This window comes from Littorina saxatilis, linkage group LG7, assembly GCF_037325665.1.
Source record: "Littorina saxatilis isolate snail1 linkage group LG7, US_GU_Lsax_2.0, whole genome shotgun sequence".
Lineage (NCBI taxonomy): Eukaryota > Metazoa > Mollusca > Gastropoda > Littorinimorpha > Littorinidae > Littorina > Littorina saxatilis.
The window spans coordinates 27,430,355-27,448,425 of record NC_090251.1 but is presented as its reverse complement, the minus strand read 5'-3'; the positions used below and the strand labels follow the sequence as shown (position 1 = coordinate 27,448,425).

General features: G+C 41.9%; 1 protein-coding gene across 4 annotated transcripts in view; it reads right to left on the bottom strand.

The window, feature by feature from the left end:
• The window catches only part of LOC138971066 (kinesin-like protein KIF21A), a 92,902-nt gene that overhangs the window by 47,819 nt on the left and 27,012 nt on the right, over positions 1 to 18,071 (bottom strand). For 3 of the 4 annotated variants that reach the window (XM_070343669.1, XM_070343670.1, XM_070343672.1), the window contains exons 12-26: positions 16,650 to 16,716; positions 15,710 to 15,964; positions 14,581 to 14,704; positions 12,934 to 13,006; positions 10,639 to 10,692; positions 8,561 to 8,755; positions 7,949 to 8,148; positions 7,289 to 7,465; positions 5,898 to 5,951; positions 4,865 to 5,044; positions 4,083 to 4,151; positions 3,750 to 3,821; positions 2,448 to 2,564; positions 1,544 to 1,645; positions 653 to 815 (exon numbers count right to left, since the gene is read on the bottom strand). In XM_070343669.1, the coding sequence (XP_070199770.1) occupies positions 653 to 815; positions 1,544 to 1,645; positions 2,448 to 2,564; positions 3,750 to 3,821; positions 4,083 to 4,151; positions 4,865 to 5,044; positions 5,898 to 5,951; positions 7,289 to 7,465; positions 7,949 to 8,148; positions 8,561 to 8,755; positions 10,639 to 10,692; positions 12,934 to 13,006; positions 14,581 to 14,704; positions 15,710 to 15,964; positions 16,650 to 16,716 (1,902 nt within the window). The remainder of the gene's footprint in view (positions 1 to 652; positions 816 to 1,543; positions 1,646 to 2,447; positions 2,565 to 3,749; positions 3,822 to 4,082; positions 4,152 to 4,864; positions 5,045 to 5,897; positions 5,952 to 7,288; positions 7,466 to 7,948; positions 8,149 to 8,560; positions 8,756 to 10,638; positions 10,693 to 12,933; positions 13,007 to 14,580; positions 14,705 to 15,709; positions 15,965 to 16,649; positions 16,717 to 18,071) is intronic. The other variant, XM_070343671.1, reaches the window with a different exon arrangement.

Genomic DNA, 18,071 nt, shown 5'->3' with positions numbered 1-18,071 from the left:
CTAAAACAGTAGTTAGCTCCCTTATTTTTTTGCCCATGTGATGAGAAAAGCTTTGAATCTCCAACTGCTTTCTAAAGTGAGAAAAAGTTTTTGAGAAAAAAACTTGTATCTTTATTTGAGTCAAGGGAGCGCAAAAAAACAAAACTGTTTCAGTTAAACTTAAGAGGTTTTTGTGCCACACTTGGACGAAAATATGTCACAACATGGAAGATACCAGGCTGCTGCCTTTGTATTATTACCTTACAAACATTTTTTTCTCAGAAAAATAAAATATGGCCACAGAGAGCTAGGTGATGAGGGAAAAAAACTTGTATGATGACTTCTGGATGACTCCTTTGGATAAAATATTTTCTCAGTTGTATCGAGTATCATTAACAACTGACATCAACACACATTTGGACTGCTATTGCACTGTTTTTAAGAAAATATCAACCCCTGAATTGAAGTTATATTTGATGCGGTGAATTTCCAAAACATTTTTTTTTTCATTTTTCTGAAAACATTCAGATACTAAGATTGTGAATAACAGCGACGATATAAACCCCTACAGCTTCAACGGGATTTGAACTCACGACCTTCTCATTAGGAGGCCGAAGTTTTAACCACTGGGCCACTGTGCCCGTCACTGCTACAGCTTCAACAGGCCACTCACCGTCAGCGTCACTGTGCGTCATGAGGTCGTCGGCCTCAATGTGGACGTTGTCCTGCATCATGTGACGCAGCAGGTCTTGCTGTAGCGTGTTGTTCAGCTCCGTCTGGTGCAGCTTGGCCTGCAGCTCTCGGCACTCAGCTTCCTTCGTCGCTAGCGTCAAACCCTGGAAAGACAAATTCTTTCAATTAGCACAAGGATCAGGATAAAGATAAGGTTCATACAGTCCTGTGAGGTAACCCTCGTGGAAATTCGGGCTGCTTTCTCCCTGGGGAAAGCGAGCTGCCATACAGCATATGGCGCTACCCTTTTTTCTTTTTTTTACCTGCATGCATGTATTCATGTTTCCAAGCCCTGAGACTTTCGCTGTGAACTTGGGTTCTTTATCATGTGAATGCGTGCACACTGGGGTGTTCGGACACCGAGGAGAGTCTGCACAAAGTTGACTCTGGGAAATGAATCCCTCTCCCAACGTGGGGTTCAAATCCACGCCAATAGAGACAACTGGTTTTGAAGCCATCGCCGCTACAGACTGAGCACGCACACACGCACACACGCACACGCACGCACGCACGCACGCACGCACACACGCACACACACACACACACTCACACACACACTCACACACACACACACACACAAACACACACACAAACACACAAACACACACAAACACACACACACACACACAAACACACACACTCACACACACACTCACACTCACACTCACACACACACACACACACACACACACACTCACACACACACACACACACACACACACACACACTCACACACACACTCACACACACACTCACACACACTCACACACACACAAACACACACACACTCACACTCACACTCACACACACACACACACACAGAGCAACTGACCCTGTCTATAGACAGCTGCAGGAAGTGTTCCACCAGGTAGCATGCCTCCTCCACACTGCACTGACTGACCATCTGACCGGCGTCCAGTAACTCTGCTTCGTCCTGCAATCCGCTCTACACATTCACAGTCTCATCAACATGCACACAACTCATAATAACAATCATATGAATAGACTGTTTTAATAAAGTTTCATCAGAATGCAGGAACATCCAATGCCCATTAAAGAGTATCTTTCTTTCTTTATTTGGTGTTTAACGTCGTTTTCAACCACGAAGGTTATATCGCGACGGGGAAAGGGGGGAGATGGGATAGAGCCACTTGCCAATTGTTTCTTGTTCACAAAAGCGCTAATCAAAATTTTGCTCCAGGGGCTTGCAACGTAGTACAATATATGACCTTACTGGGAGAATGCAAGTTTCCAGTACAAAGGACTTAACATTTCTTACATACTGCTTGACTAAAATCTTTACAAAAATTGACTATATTCTCTACAAGAAACACTTAACAAGGGTAAAAGGAGAAACAGCATCCGTTAGTCGCCTCTAACAACATGCTGGGGAGCATCGGGTAAATTCTTCCCCCTAACCCGCGGGGGGTCTTAGAGAGTATCTGCAGTGCCACTTTTCAGCGTAGACGATGTTTTATGACCCATTTTGTGACCGCTACACGGAGTGGGAAGCAAAAATGAGTACCGAGACTCACAAAAAAGAGGGAACTTGTGCTTTGTGATCATTTGTTTAAGCGTAGCAATCTTTAGCTTGGCATAGCAACTGCTCTCAAAAAGTAGTATACTACACTGAAAGCGTAGCAGTTGGCAGCTCTGTGCATCATATGGTCAGTTTTGTCATTAGCACAGGCACATGAAATAAGGTAATCCAAGCACTAACCCCAGCAAGCACTCACCTTGTTCTCCTCCATCTGCATGATGCCCATCTGACACTCGCTGATGTTGTCCTGGGTGAAGGCCACCTGCTGCTGTAAGCCCCCGATGATGTCCTCCATCTGCTTCACTGGCACCGTCTGCACATACAGCACACAGCCTTCATTTCAAGACACAAACACAACGACAAGTATTGTACAGGCGACCTGCTGCTGTAAGCCCTCGACGATGTCCTCCATCTCCTTCACCGCCACCGTCTGCACATACAGCACACAGCCTTCATTTCACAATACCAAACACAGTAACAAGTAGTGTACAGGCGACCTGCTGAGTAAGCCCTCTATCATGTCCTCACTGCCACAGTCTGCACACAGCTCATAGCAACACGCCTTACTCTCCACCTCCGTCAGATGACAGACACAGCAAGAAACAGTGGAACACCCCTTTTCAGACCCCCAATATAACACTTCTCCCTTTTAAGACCTAGCTTTTTCACTTTTTTTTTTCAGAACATCTGTAAATTTATCCCCATTCTTCTTCTTCTTCTTCTTCTGCGTTCGTGGGCTGAAACTCCCCCGTACACTCGTGTTTTTGCACGAGTGGAATTTTACGTGTATGACCGTTTTTACCCCGCCATTTAGGCAGCCATACGCCGCTTTCGGAGGAAGCATGCTGGGTATTTTCGTGTTTCTATAACCCGTCCGAACTCTGACATGGATTACAGGATCTTTTTTGTGCGCACTTGGTCTTGTGCTTGCGTGTTCACACGGGGGTGTTCGGACACCGAGGAGAGTCTGCACACAAAGTTGACTCTGAGAAATAAATCTCTCGCCGAACGTGGGGACGAACTCACGCTGACAGCAGCCAACTGGATACAAATCCAGCGCGCTACCGACTGAGCTACATCCCCGCCACTTCCCCCTTTTAAGACCTAGCTTTTTCAGATTTTTGTTGAGAACATCTGTAAATGTACCCCCATTCTGAGACCTGATTTTCTCAGATTGTTAGAGGTCTTAAATGGGGGTTCCACTGTATGGGGACAGAGACACACCTCTGCCAGTAGCTCGTCCGGGGTAGAAACCAGTTAATGTCTATCCCAGTGGGTTCCATGCCTGGGTTAGGTGGGATTTATTTCCTGGAGTGACTGTCCGACACAACTTGAACTTATGAGCAAAGACCAGCCATGAGTTGCATAGGAATGAATGCACTTTTTCTGAGCCAAGTAGCTTTCTGTTGCCTATGCAACGAATCATATCGAGACACAGCGCTTGAAGATGGCAACAACAACAAAAGACGGTGATGCTGAACACAAATCAATTGCTTACCTCTTCCTGGCCTGACATCCTTTTTCTCTTCTTCTGGTAGTGCTCCAGTTTCTTGATGGTCTTGTCCCGTTGCTGCACACACAAAAAGGACATTGTACTCAAAACTAATCACAAGCTGGAGTCAACGTTCAAAACCAAATTTTAAAGACTGTGAAATGCATGCACACACACACTCACACAGGCACTCATGCACAAAAGCATGCACACACACACACACACACACACACACACACACACACACAAACACCTGACATCAAATAACATTTATTTCATTCCATAGCACAAGCAGTTCATAACCAACTACTCAAAAGAGCAAATATCCAAATGTCCTACCTTTAACCAGACTTCCATGTCGCATTCCATCAGAGCAATGGTCTGCTTCTTGGTCACCACAGCGTTCATCTGACAACACACCAACGTTGGCATGAAAACACCAACATATAACCAATATCACCTTTGGCCTACAACTTCAACTAATATTTCTGTACACTTTGGACAAAACAAATGATCATTCTCTCACAAACATACATAACACTACCCCCGTTTCAAAGTCCTTTCTAACCATTCCATACTACCTTCATTCATATATTCATTGTGTTGTGTATCTATCTTCATGGTATTGTCCATAAGTGGCTAATGTGTTGTTGTAAGTTTATTGTTACGTTATTTTGCTAGAATGTATGTATAGGTATTTGATGTTATGTTAAATAGTATGTTCTTATGCATAGTTAATATGTAAAGCGCGGAGAGCATAGACTACTGTGGCTCGCACTATATAAGCTGTCATTATTATTATTATTATTTTTATTATATTTTTGCTACTTAAGTCCAGACTTGCCACCCCAAAATTCCATTATGTCGTTCAAAATTGTGTTTTGGGTCCGATTTCGTCACAGTGAAGTGTAAATAACGCCATAGTGTTGTTTTTTTTATATCCGGCAAAAACTATCCACAATTCTTACTATCAGGTCAAAACTATTCACAATTCTTACTATCAGTTCAAAACTATCCACAATTCTTAGTATCAGGTAAAAACTTATATCCACAATTTTTACTATCAGGTCAAAACTATCCACAATTCTTACTATCAGGCCCAAATTATCCCCAACTCTCACATGTTTTTCCAGACGCTCCCACTTGTGTTTGGCAGCTTTAGGCGAGAACTCCACTCTCCTGGTCCGCTGGCGACGAGAGATGAGCGGTGAGACAGGTTGCGTCGGGGGTTTGTCGTATCGCCCCACCCTGCCCGCCGCCTTTGTTGAGATCGGCTTCTGGCGCTTCCTGAGGGCCTCCACCTTGACGCAGAAGAAGAAGAAGGTCAATTACAATTTACATACAAGATCTTCATGGAACATTACATGTAAAACAAAAACTCCTAGCAACCTGAAGCATTGCTTACTTAAGATGTCAACGACGTTTCACTTTCTAATACTTTCAGCCAGTCTTATAACTTCAACACTTGGTCATTGTTCTTACCAGAAAGGAATATTTGAAATAATGTTGCTACAAAAATGATGGTGCTACCACACAAATGCTCATCAAAATGCTGCCCTGAAATCCACTTACTCTTGCACCAAATGTTCAGGCACATTAGGTGGATTTGGATTTGCAACCAGAGACTACAGATAAAGCCTAACCCAATGCCTACGGGCAGCCTATTCTGTTAACCAATGTAATGAGTTAAAAGAGGATTGAAACAGCACCCAATATTTGGATTCAGAAAGTCCGGCCTAGTCACACAACACAGGTAAGCATAGACTCCATAATGTACCAGATCTTCACCAATGTACAACCTTTCTCAGTCACATTCTCTACTCTCAACAAACTTTTCATTCTACACAATACATGAATCATTCTTCGTGCAAATGTTAAACCATATATAAAACATTCCTGAAACACAACTGCAGCTCAATAAAATGAAGTAGCAAGTTAACAGACATCTCACCCCATCCATTCACGCAACACATAGATGCTAACTTGTACCAGAAAACAAAAACAAACATCAAGAAAAAGTGACATCAAGTCAACAGCTGTAAATTCATCAACATTTCCAGAATACTGGCCAAACATAAAAGAATCAAAGAGAAAAGAGTAATGCTATGCAAATTTTGATATGCAGTTGTCAAACTCACCAAACAATTCACAAACCTTTGCCTTATATTTACGTTGTAAAATAGACAATTTTAGCTCAAATGCTCTTGTCTGTCCAAAAAGGAAAAAATTGCAATTCATTAAGAGAACATTTCATTTTTGGCTCACGTAAGTATAGCCTATGCGATGCTAACTTTTGTCTGTCTGTGCGTGCGTGCGTGCGTGCGTGCGTATGTATGTATGTCTGTGGTAGAAACTTTAACATTTGACTGAACACCGAAATACTAATTTTATCTGGTTATTATTTAAGCAACAGCTTCAAAGTATTAAGCAATGATCAACATTTTGTCGGCACGTATGTAGTTAAAGTGTGTATCCAAAGAAAACGGGTGGTGGGGGGTTTTGGGGGGGTAAAAACAGGTGACTGGTTTGTGTCGTGTGTGGTATGTAGACCAGGTCAGGGGTCAAGGTTAGGTCAGATCGCGTGAAGGATTGTGGTATAGATACAGTTATCACCGAGCTGCAGTTCGCCGATTCGGAGAAGACGATTTTACATTGTTCGGTTTCGTAGCTCCAGAAAAATAGATAAAGAAGATACCAAAGGAGATTTCCTACAGGTTAATCTGCACAGCGTGTTTCCAGTGTCTGCCCGAGGAAGCGCTGTCGAAATCTGCACAGCGTGTTTCCAGCGCTGTGGAAAGCGCAATGTCGATCTGGCCATCTCAGGCAGTCGTGTCCCCGTAAGTAGGCTACAGACAGACAGATCTGGATCTAGTGTCTCGCACTCTTGCACCGTGTCACCTATGCTTACTGTGTGTGTGTATGTGTGACGGAGTGAATGAGTTTGTGTTACTGTTTGTTGATTTCTTACGTGAGCCTTGAAGGCTTCGCCTCTTGTTCTGATTCACTTAACCATACATACAGACACTTCCTTGAATGTCCGTACAGCCTCACCTTTAACAGTCCCCGTGATTTTTGCAAAAGCTTGCACCTAACTAATGAATATTCACTGAAGACAGAACATCTGACTATTAAATATAAGGTAAGGTAAAGGTAAAATAAGGTACATTTAATTTCCTATATAGTTATGAGACCAAGGATAGGGTGGATGGTGGCGAGAGAGGTGAAGGGAGGGGAAATGTTTACAGTGCCGTGTGCAGGGCTTTGAGGAGTGCCTGTCAATGTTTAGCTCAGGCAGTCGCAGCTGACGCGCCTCAGTTCTATACCGAACACTCAATCAATCAATCAATCGATATGAGGCTTATATCGCGCGTGCACCCTCATTCAAAGAAACTGCACCAGACTGTTCTGGACATCTGTCTTCACCTTCAAGGCAGACTGATACAAAGAGGTGTAAGTTACACAAACCCTATCGGCTAAGGCAAAGATGAAATCTAACAATATTAATCAGGTATAAGGCCTTGCATGTCTACAAATGGCGTGTTTACCTCTTCCTGTTTGCGCCTGAGGATGATGTCCTTCTGGTGTTTCTCCCTCTCCAGGTTCTTGATGAGAGTCTCCTTCTTCAGCTGTTCTCGCTTCATCTGTCCCACCTCCCTGGTGCGTCGCGCCTCCGTTTGCTTGCCGCGCTCCGCCTCCTCTTTCACCTGCTTCATCAGTTTCACCTGCACACACACACGCACATACACATGTACGTACACATACACACACACACATAACTGACAGGTAAGTCTTCATGTAGTGATGCTAACTATCCAACAGCGCTCTACTCCAAAGAAATACACTTGAGCTGATGCCTACCGCAGTGCCCAATATCGCCTTACACCATGCTACATTGTTTCACTTTTGCTTTCATATTACCTACAATGCAATATGTCATATATCTGTTTCCGTTGTTACCTGCTTCATGCATGGTTTCAGCATTTACAGTTCCGGGAAACCTACTGTGGTTGTTTTGCAACACTTTTTTTCAGGTTGAAATTGACAGAGTTACTTCCCATGTTATGGGAACTACACAGGAGACATCCTTCTGGAGGAAAAAGGTTAACTTCTCAACCTAACCTGCACCTCACCAATACCCTACTCTCTCTTCCCAACCTCCCCCACACACCCCCCCCCCCTCCTTGCATGTTATTATCTCCCCTTACCTTAGTTTTCTTCATCTCTGTCAGTTCGTGCGTGAGAGTCTTGAGCTGTTTCTCGGTGTGCGAGTTGTTCTTGACCATCTTGGCGTGTTCCCTTTTGGCGGCCTGCATCTTCTTGAGGTCGATCTGCAAAGTGCTCAGCTTCTTCTCAAACTCTGTCTTCACCTTCTTCGTCTTCTCGTTTGTCGAAGCTTCCACCTTGTCTGAACACCACACGATAGGGTTATAGTGTGTTCTACAGTTATGGGTAAAATAACTCTGAGCTAGCTTTGGACGCTCGTAAATAGAGTTCCAATATGCATATTTTCCAAAGAAAAGCAACATCATATTGAGCTGACACTTCACAAAATGCACATCCAAGCTCTTTTTGGATTTCAACCGTGATGCTTAGATCGCGTGGCTTTAAATATTCAGTCTCATTGTTTGGAATTACTTTTTTATGAGGGGCAACTTTTTCGCAGACCATAAAAACTTCAAGAGGTTTTTTTTCAACATGGTTTATTGCAAAGCCACAAAAGCCGAGCATCATGACCTTGTCTTCGTAGTGCACCTTCATGGACACAACACACACCCCCCCCCCCCCATCTACCTGCCACACACACACACAACACTCACTCAAGTTGGCCAGAACGGTGTCACGCTCGATCTCTGTCTCCTTGATGCGAGTCATGAGCTGCATGACCTTGTCTTCGTAGTGACCTTTCATGGACACCATGTTCTTCTGCGTGCGCTCCAGGTCCTCGATCAGCCGCTGCTTGATGGAGATCTCGCACGTCAGTTCCGCCAGGTCCTCGTGGATGTTGTCCGAATCTGCACCATAGTATTCGGCCGTTAAACACTATCTCTGATTGACTGTTAGTTTTGTTGCTTTCATGTGACCAAGTGTTATCTCTGATTTGCTAATTGCTTCATGTCATGTTTCTCTCACTTTATTTTGCATTATTTATTTCTAATTCTTGTATTACTTACGTATCATGTTTACTTTATTTCTTGGAATTGTTGTATTCATTTATTTGATTTCATTTTGTATATTATTTTTTAATTTTTGTATAAACTGTGCAAAATCCAAGATGGTTTTGAGGATATAATGTGTTCAAATTGTTCTGAAAATGTCAAATCCAAAACCCTTATGTGCTCAGCACTGCTGCAGTTATCAGTATGACACACTTCTCAAGAAAAGTCACTGATAGATTTAAAATGCAACAAAATAAGTCACTTATCCACACTGGAAAGAGTAACATTGTGCTTGTCTGCATAATCTGCATAATCTTTCATTGACAATTCCAACACTAAATTCCAACCACTGATTCTCATAACCTCTCAAGAACACAGAATTAACCAGAGAAAATTCCTTCAAAAACATAATTCAAACAAACAGGTTTTAAAAGTTCTCTGCCAAAAGTGCCATCAGTGTTTTCTAATAGACTCAGTGAAGTATTAATAGATGTGTGCAACAAATCTGACACCAGAACAAAACACAACAGCGATCAACACAGCATCTGTATTTGACATTTATGATAGGGGGGGTCTAGACACACTAGTTCAGGAAATGTACCAGGTGGGAGAAAAAATCAAAGTATATTGCAACAAAACTTTCACCAAAAAGTACAGTCAAGAAAAAACATCTGACAAAACCTGTAAAGCTTGGTAATTTTCAATGCGGAGAAGTCCACACAGGGTTCTACACGTGGCAGTAAGTAATGGGAGGGAACACTAAGACATTCAATCAAGTGAGGTACCCTTCTAACAGATCTTAAGCCTGTCCTTAATGGGGCAAAGTCGACTGTGAAAAGTATGCTTCGCGAAGTTGGCCTCACAGAGCTTTAGCACTGAGTGTTCGGTAAAAAGACTTCGTGAAGTTGGCCTCACAGAGCTTTAGCACTGAGTGTTCGGTAAAAAGACTTTGCGAAGTTGGCCTCAGAGCTTTAGCACTGAGTCTTCGGTAAAAAGACACTCAAGAAGTTGGCCTCACAGAGCTTTAGCACTGAGTGTTCGGTAAAAAGACTTCACAAAGTTGGCCTCACAGAGCTTTAGCACTGAGTGTTCGGTAAAAAGACTTTGCTAAGTTGGCCTCACAGAGCTTTAGCACTGAGTGTTCGGTAAAAAGACTTTGCTAAGTTGGCCTCACAGAGCTTTAGCACTGAGTGTTCGGTAAAAAGACTTTGCAAAGTCTTCGGGAAGTCGACTTCCGGCTCAATTGAGGACCCCCTTATCCCAAGTGAAGATTAATGAGTGCAAATTAACCTTCACATAAATACTTCATCATTTTTCATTGAAAGTAACATTCAACTGCATCACCAAACATATATTTTCATGGCTATTCAAAACTCATTTCAATCAAAAATATGTCTCCCATTTAATGAGTTCAAGCAATAGCAAAGGTGTAGTAGCGCAGCAGGTTATTAAGTTCTTGAAGCAAAAGGTGAAAACCCAGATACCAGCTGTTGCAAAATGATTCTCTTGCATAAAGCTCCGAGGTAGAGGTCATATTTCAAAACTGTGAAAGATCAACTATTCTCAAGAACACATTCCCAAACATAAACTTGTCTACAAGGGCTTAAAAACTGGTAAAAATTATAGCATAATCCGTTGAAGGGTTTGGGGTGGGGTAGGCAAATGCAAACTAATTGAGGAAAAGGAGGTTAGGTAGTTCAGATCAAAGGGTCAATGTCACCCCACTTCACACTGCTTACACATGTCACAATTCTCCAGTTCCAAATCATAATCATCATCTTCCCCTGAGGTATCTGAAAAGTCACGTCACTTTTCTGTACAACATCCAGTCAGGTAACACAAAGGGTCAACCAAATTTTAAACAAGAAATATTCACCCATTTTCTTCACATTTACACAAGTGTGGACGCACAACAAGCTTTGAGTGTATTATTATTAAAACAGCAATACTGAAATGCTGAGAATGTATATATAACACTTGAAGATGTACAAACAAAAATCAGACCAACAAATGTTGAAGTACAAAAATAAAATTGCATTGATCATTCAACTAAGAACTGCATGCATACTGCAATACTGACATAACATAGCAAAAAAACAGCATACATGATTAGAACCACAGTAAATAAAAGAAGCTAAGCTACTGCACAAGTGCAGACATGGATTAATTCAATACCTGACCACGACAGCCAGTAGTCCAAAATTAGCTCAACTATGGGCGCAGCGAGAGTATATAGATACAATGGTTAGGAACAATGACAAACTTGTATCTGTGTACCTATCTCTTCCCCTCGCCCTGTCCATCAGAAGCTAAAGTGATACCTTTGAAAAAAGTACACCCTTAGAACCAGCCCCAAAGTGTCCTGACATTGCAGGTGGCCTGTCATGACAGGTATACTTTAGTCAAGACGATGGTCAAAGGGACAACAGGATTTGTCATCATTTTCATGAGTTTTCATTCACAAACACCTGGTAAATAAATCTCATGTTCCCCATGCAATAACTCGAGGTGGTGAATGGGTTTGAGCTTTCATGTGAAACGTGGATTGTCAAAGTAAAAGCCAATCAGGCTGATTGTTTGATGTGTGGAACCATCGTGGCTTTGGATTTGTGTTTCCGAGGACAACGATTGTAAGCATTCACTCTCAAAGACCCAATCAATGTTGATAATTACCGCGGCGACTCATGGTCAATTTGCAACTTATCTCTGTAATCGCAAAATCCACAACGAAAAGTCATAAACACTTAAAAGAAAAGAAATATGCTCAACACTTACTGAATTCACAGGTATGATAGCAGCTCTATACATTTTCAGACTGGAAGAAAAGCGTCAACAAGCTACGTTTGACGTCACATACAAGTTTGACGTGTTATCTCGTGCTACTGTGACAATGCTTTGTGGCCCGGAGTTGGATTCTAAAAATTCGTCTCCCTGTGGGTTATTGTGCATTTTGTTGCACAGCCAAAATGATGACAAAAACGATGTTTGGTGGCTTGTCGTCAGACCAGCATTTTGTTGTTGGTCCTCGGGGAGCATATCGCCTTTTGTCTCATATTTATCAACCGCGGCCTTCGGCCTTGGTCGATAAAGATGAAACAAAAGACGATATGGTCCCCTTGGACCAACAAAAAAGCTGGTCTGTCAACAAGCCACCAAACATCTTATAATGTTCTTAGTTGGGATTTGTCCTCTCATCAGGGAGGCCTACTCGTCGCAGGTACCACTGTATCTCTCCCCCTCCCATATTTCCATTTCCCTTTCCACCTACGCCTTTCCCCCAGACCACAGTTGTCAATGCACATACACACACTTTCAAGTAAGATTTTTTTCATTAAACGTTGACTGTACAATAGTATGACCGAGGTACAGGCAAAATGAGAGATCACTAATAATTCTGTACAGTGACATTCAGAGAACAATAGTGAACACTGGGTAGTGTCAGGGTGATGGAACATCAAGTACAAACGACCTGACTGCTATCAAGACAGATTAGAAGCAAGAAAGACTACTAGGACTATTAGACTATTACAACTAGGAATGTCTTACGTTAGAGAAGCAGAATCTACTATATATTTGTGAAGTTAGAAGTAATGCAAAAAAATTAATGAGATTAAGACATTTAAACACGTTCTACATTCTGAATGTGTGTTATACAGTCTGATAAAATATTTGCAATGTAAGCATCTGCGGTCAAACCTGCATAAGCTACCTCCTCTCCATAACGACCACCCGCCCACAACTACCTCAAAGGATCCCCAACGAGGTATTTTTTTCCATAAATAATTCACCATTCCATAGCCAAATTTCTAGCGATCACCTGCTCATAACAACAACTTTTGGTCGTCCCGTGGGTAGTCGTTATTGACAGGTTTGACTGTATATAATACCACTGTCAAGCTGGATCTACACAAACCTTTCACTCCACATCTAAAGTGCTCAAGGCACTACAGTGTAGTATAAGATACACGTAATTCATCACTCGCTCTTCCCTGTGCCTAGCAAAATGTAAACATTATAGAACAAGAAGTAGTTACCTCTGTCTGACTCTGACTGCGAGTCAGTGTCCTCGTCCTCGTCTTCATCTTCGTCTTCGTCATCCATGAACGCCTGAAACACACAGCATCTTTTTCACTGGCTGGCTGCAACTCATGTCTTTCTCTCACATATTTTTCTCATCAGGCCAAAAAAAAACAAGAAGGGCAAAGCCCATACGACTCACATGCTTGACCTCGACCTTTAGGGTAACTAAACCTAGCAATGACATCATACACTAAGAACTGCTTTACACATTTTTCCTACCAAAATACATGTGACCTTGACCCAAGGTCAAGGTCATCCAAGGTCATGCAACACAAAGCTGTTAATTCAAGACATAGGAAGTACAATGGTGCTTATTGGCTCTTTCTACCATGAGATATGGTCACTTTTAGTGGTTCACTACCTTATTTTGGTCACATTTCATAAGGGTCAAAGTGACCTTGACCTTGATCATATGTGACCAAATGTGTCTCATGATGAAAGCATAACATGTGCCCCACATAATTTTTAAGTTTGAAACAGTTATCTTCCATAGTTCAGGGTCAAGGTCACTTCAAAATATGTATACAATCCAACTTTGAAGAGCTCCTGTGACCTTGACCTTGAAGCAAGGTGAACCAAACTGGTATCAAAAGATGGGGCTTACTTTGCCCTATATATCATATGTAGGTGAGGTATTCAATCTCAAAAACTTCAGAGAAAATGTGAAAAATGTGAAAAATAGCTGTTTTTTAGACAACATTTATGGCCCCTGCGACCTTGACCTTGAAGCAAGGTCAAGATGCTATGTATGTTTTTTGGGGCCTTGTCATCATACACCATCTTGCCAAATTTGGTACTGATAGACTGAATAGTGTCCAAGAAATATCCAACGTTAAAGTTTTCCGGACGTCCGGACGTCCGGACGGACGGACGGACGACTCGGGTGAGTACATAGACTCACTTTTGCTTCGCATGTGAGTCAAAAAAGGTCTGTTTACGGTAACATAGGCCCAAAAAATAGGGTCGGTAGGTCGGGATTTTTTTTTCTTTCCAAAAAACCATATTTTTACGTTATTTTGCAAAAAAAACAAAAGATTTTTATTTTTTTTCCAAATGCCAAAAAAAAAGTCTAGGGTCGCGCGAAAAAAATAGGGTCGGTCGGGTTACCGTAAACAGACTATTTTTGGGGGGGGGCCTCAGCAAACCTACAACACTCTTGCTCCAACCCCTATCCCTTATTCTTCTTCTTCATTCATGGGCTGAAACTCCCTCGTGTTTTCTCACAAGTGGGTTTTTACGTGTATGACCGCTTTTACCCTGCCATCCAGGCAGCCATACGCCCATTGTGGGGGCTATCCCTTATTCAGATTTCATGAGATCAAAGTCAAGTGAAGTTGTAAAGATAACCATACACACAAAGTCAATTAAAACCTTCACACAAGTACGCAAGAAAAAAAGCTTCTCCTTACCAAAAATGACAATAAACAATGTGCAAACGTCATAATTTTGAAAAGCAGTTTTCTTCAGTGAATCATTCCTATCAGACAAAAGCAGACTGATGAACAGAAAACAAGTTTACAGCAGGTCCGATTATTCTGATATTCATAATGTAACTGGCCAATTCAGCCTTCAAGAACAACAATATGTAAAGATACGCTTACAGTTTCATCATCCTCATCCTCCGATTTCTCCTGGCTCTCAATATGCTCAGCATTTTCGTCCCCAATTTTGGCCACACCATTGGGCTCGGTGCCCTCTCCTCCGCTGTCATTCTCCTTGTCGCTGCTGAAAATGGAAAACAAAAACCCAAGTGGCTTCAGGTCAATTCCAAGGCAATAGCAGGCTCCTTAACCGCTGTTGAAAAAGACACATAATGACATAGTCCTAAACATTTTGTACTTTTCAGTCCCTCGAGTACTGTTTCCATTTAGTTACAGAGGACCGGCACGGTTGGCCTAGTGGTAAGGCGTCCGCCCCGTGATCGGGAGGTCGTGGGTTCGAACCCCGGCCGGGTCATACCTAAGACTTTAAAATTGGCAATCTAGTGGCTGCTCCGCCTGGCGTCTGGCATTATGGGGTTAGTGCTAGGACTGGTTGGTCCGGTGTCAGAATAATGTGACTGGGTGAGACATGAAGCCTGTGCTGCGACTTCTGTCTTGTGTGTGGCGCACGTTAAATGTCAAAGCAGCACCGCCCTGATATGGCCCTTCGTGGTCGGCTGGGCGTTAAGCAAACAAACAAACAAAAGAGTTACAGAGGATCCCCCCTTTCAAGTCCCCACACCCCCAATTTAAGACCTCCTCCCTTTTTGCAGAACCTTTGTCAAACTCTGTTGATAACCTGTGTAACTTGACCACCATTTTGAGACTCCCTCCTTTTCAAAACCTCTGTAACTTGACCACCATTTTGAGACTCCCTCCTTTTCAAAACCTCTGTAACTTGACCACCATTTTGAGACTCCCTCCTTTTCAAAACCTCTGTAACTTGACCACCATTTTGAGACTCCCTCCTTTTCAAAACCTCTGTAACTTGACCACCATTTTGAGACTCCCTCCTTTTCAAAACCTCTGTAACTTGACCACCATTTTGAGACTCCCTCCTTTTCAAAACCTCATTTTCTCCATTCTTTTTTTTAACCTCTCAACTGTCCATTTGTTGTTTGTTTAACACGCAAAGCTTTTCTCATATGTTTCTCCTTTTCTCCTGATACCTTACAAAGTTAAACCGTATCTGAGGTGACAACCAAAGCCCACAATTTTCTAACATCCGAACCCAAGCCAAAACTCTTACCCATGGGCGCTGGTCTTTGACTGTGAGCGCTTCTTCTGTTTCTTCATCTTCTTCAGCTCACGCTTGGCTTCCTCCAAGAGGGCCGAGCCCAGGATTTCGGGCGAGGCTGGCGCCTCAAAGCCGCCCATAGATGACATCATGCTGGACATCATGGAGAAACTGCTGCCCGTCATGGCGCGTGAAGGTGACCTTGGTGACCGGGCAATGTTCCGTCGTAGCTGCTCCACTGTGGCTTCTGACTCGGCCAGTCTAGCTCTACAATGACAAAAACACCATGTAAACAAGAAAAATAGAACATTTTGTTTCTTGAACTGTGTAGTCAGTAGACAGTAAAAGCTGAAGTATGCCTCTGCATTGTATTGTTTGTGAAAATATTCTCATGAATTTAAGTGTTGTAGAACTTGTACATTTTTAGTCAAAAGTCCATGGCTTCAAAGAGGTGCTCTGTAAAAAAGAGTGTAATTTTACCCAGAAGCTAATTGCCTTCAGGTCAAAACAATTTAGATTTAAGTGAAAGAAATGGTTTAACTACACTACGATATAAAATACAGTCATGAACAAATGAATTGAAAACATTTTTAATCATTAATGATTCAACGCACTACAGTTCACACCAGAATAAAAAAAATTTCCAAAAGAAAATGAAAAGTAGACAGATACACATGAAGAAAAAGGTCAGGGAGGAACTCAACGCCTGACTGATACAGTGGTACCTCTCTTTTAAGATCCTCCATTATTGACATTTTGACCGATACAAATTTAGAATCCAGGTCCAACTGACCTAATATCTTCTGTGACTGGGAACAACACTACAGGGTTTTTTCTCAGTATTACCACCATTTTAAATCTCCCTCTTTTTCAAGACCTACATTTCTAAGATTTTTAAAGGTCTTAACACAGAGGTACCACTGTACTCAAAAGATGAGGGTGGTAGACTCACTTGAGGTCTTCAATCTCCATGAGGTATTTCTTGATCTGGTTGACAACATCCTCATTGCACACCTCACCTGCAATTCAAGCCCTCTCATGATCAGTACTCAACTCATCATCTTCCACATGTATACTTCTACATACAACAAAAAAAACAAAAAATTCTGCAACAGCACAACTTGTGTCTCAAGCAAACAACAAAAACAACAAGTCGCGTAAGGCGAAAATACAACATTTAGTCAAGTAGCTGTCGAACTCACAGAATGAAACTGAACGCAATGCAACGCAGCAAGACCGTATACTCGTAGCATCGTCAGTCCACCGCTCATGGCAAAGGCAGTGAAATTGACAAGAAGAGCGGGGTAGTAGTTGCGCTGAGAAGGATAGCACGCTTTTCTGTACCTCTCTTCGTTTTAACTTTCTGAGCGTGTTTTCAATCCAAACATATCATATCTATATGTTTATGGAATCAGGAACCGACAAGGAATAAGATGAAAGTGTTTTTAAATTGATTTGGAAAATTTAATTTTGATAATAATTTTTATATTTTTAATTTTCAGAGCTTGTTTTTAATCCGAATATAACATATTTATATGTTTTTGGAATCAGAAAATGATGGAGAATAAGATGAATGTAAATTTGGATCGTTTTATAAAAAAAATAATTTTTTTACAATTTTCAGATTTTTAATGACCAAAGTCATTAATTAATTTTTAAGCCACCAAGCTGAAATGCAATACCGAAGTCCGGGCTTCGTCGGAGATTACTTGACCAAAATTTCAACCAATTTGGTTGAAAAATGAGAGCGTGACAGTGCCGCCTCAACTTTCACGAAAAGCCGGATATGACGTCATCAAAGACATTCTCCACAACCCTATTCTGTTTTGGAACTCTCTACCCTGTATGTGCTTTATGGTCTCTTTGTCAATGGTATCTTTGTGTGTGCGCGTGCGTGCGTGTGTGTGTGTGTGCGTGTATGTGTGTGTACATGTGTGTGTGTGTGTGTGTGTGTGTGTGTGTGTGTACTTTTAACATTGTACGCTAAGTTTTGCTTAGTGCTTGGGTTCTTGGTGTTATGTCTCAGTTAAATGTATGCTTTGTATGCTTGTTGATTTGTGCTAGTTTATTCTATAATGAATTTGTAAAGCGCCTGGAGCCAATTGATGGGACTCGCGCTATAGAAAAGTTATTTATTATTATTATTATTATTATTTATCAAAAAAATGAAAAAAATGTCTGAGGATATCATACCCAGGAACTCTCATGTCAAATTTCATAAAGATCGGTCCAGTAGTTTAGTCTGAATCGCTCTACACACACACACAGACAGACAGACAGACAGACACACACACACATACACCACGACCCTCGTCTCGATTCCCCCCTCTACGTTAAAACATTTAGTCAAAACTTGACTAAATGTAAAAATGGA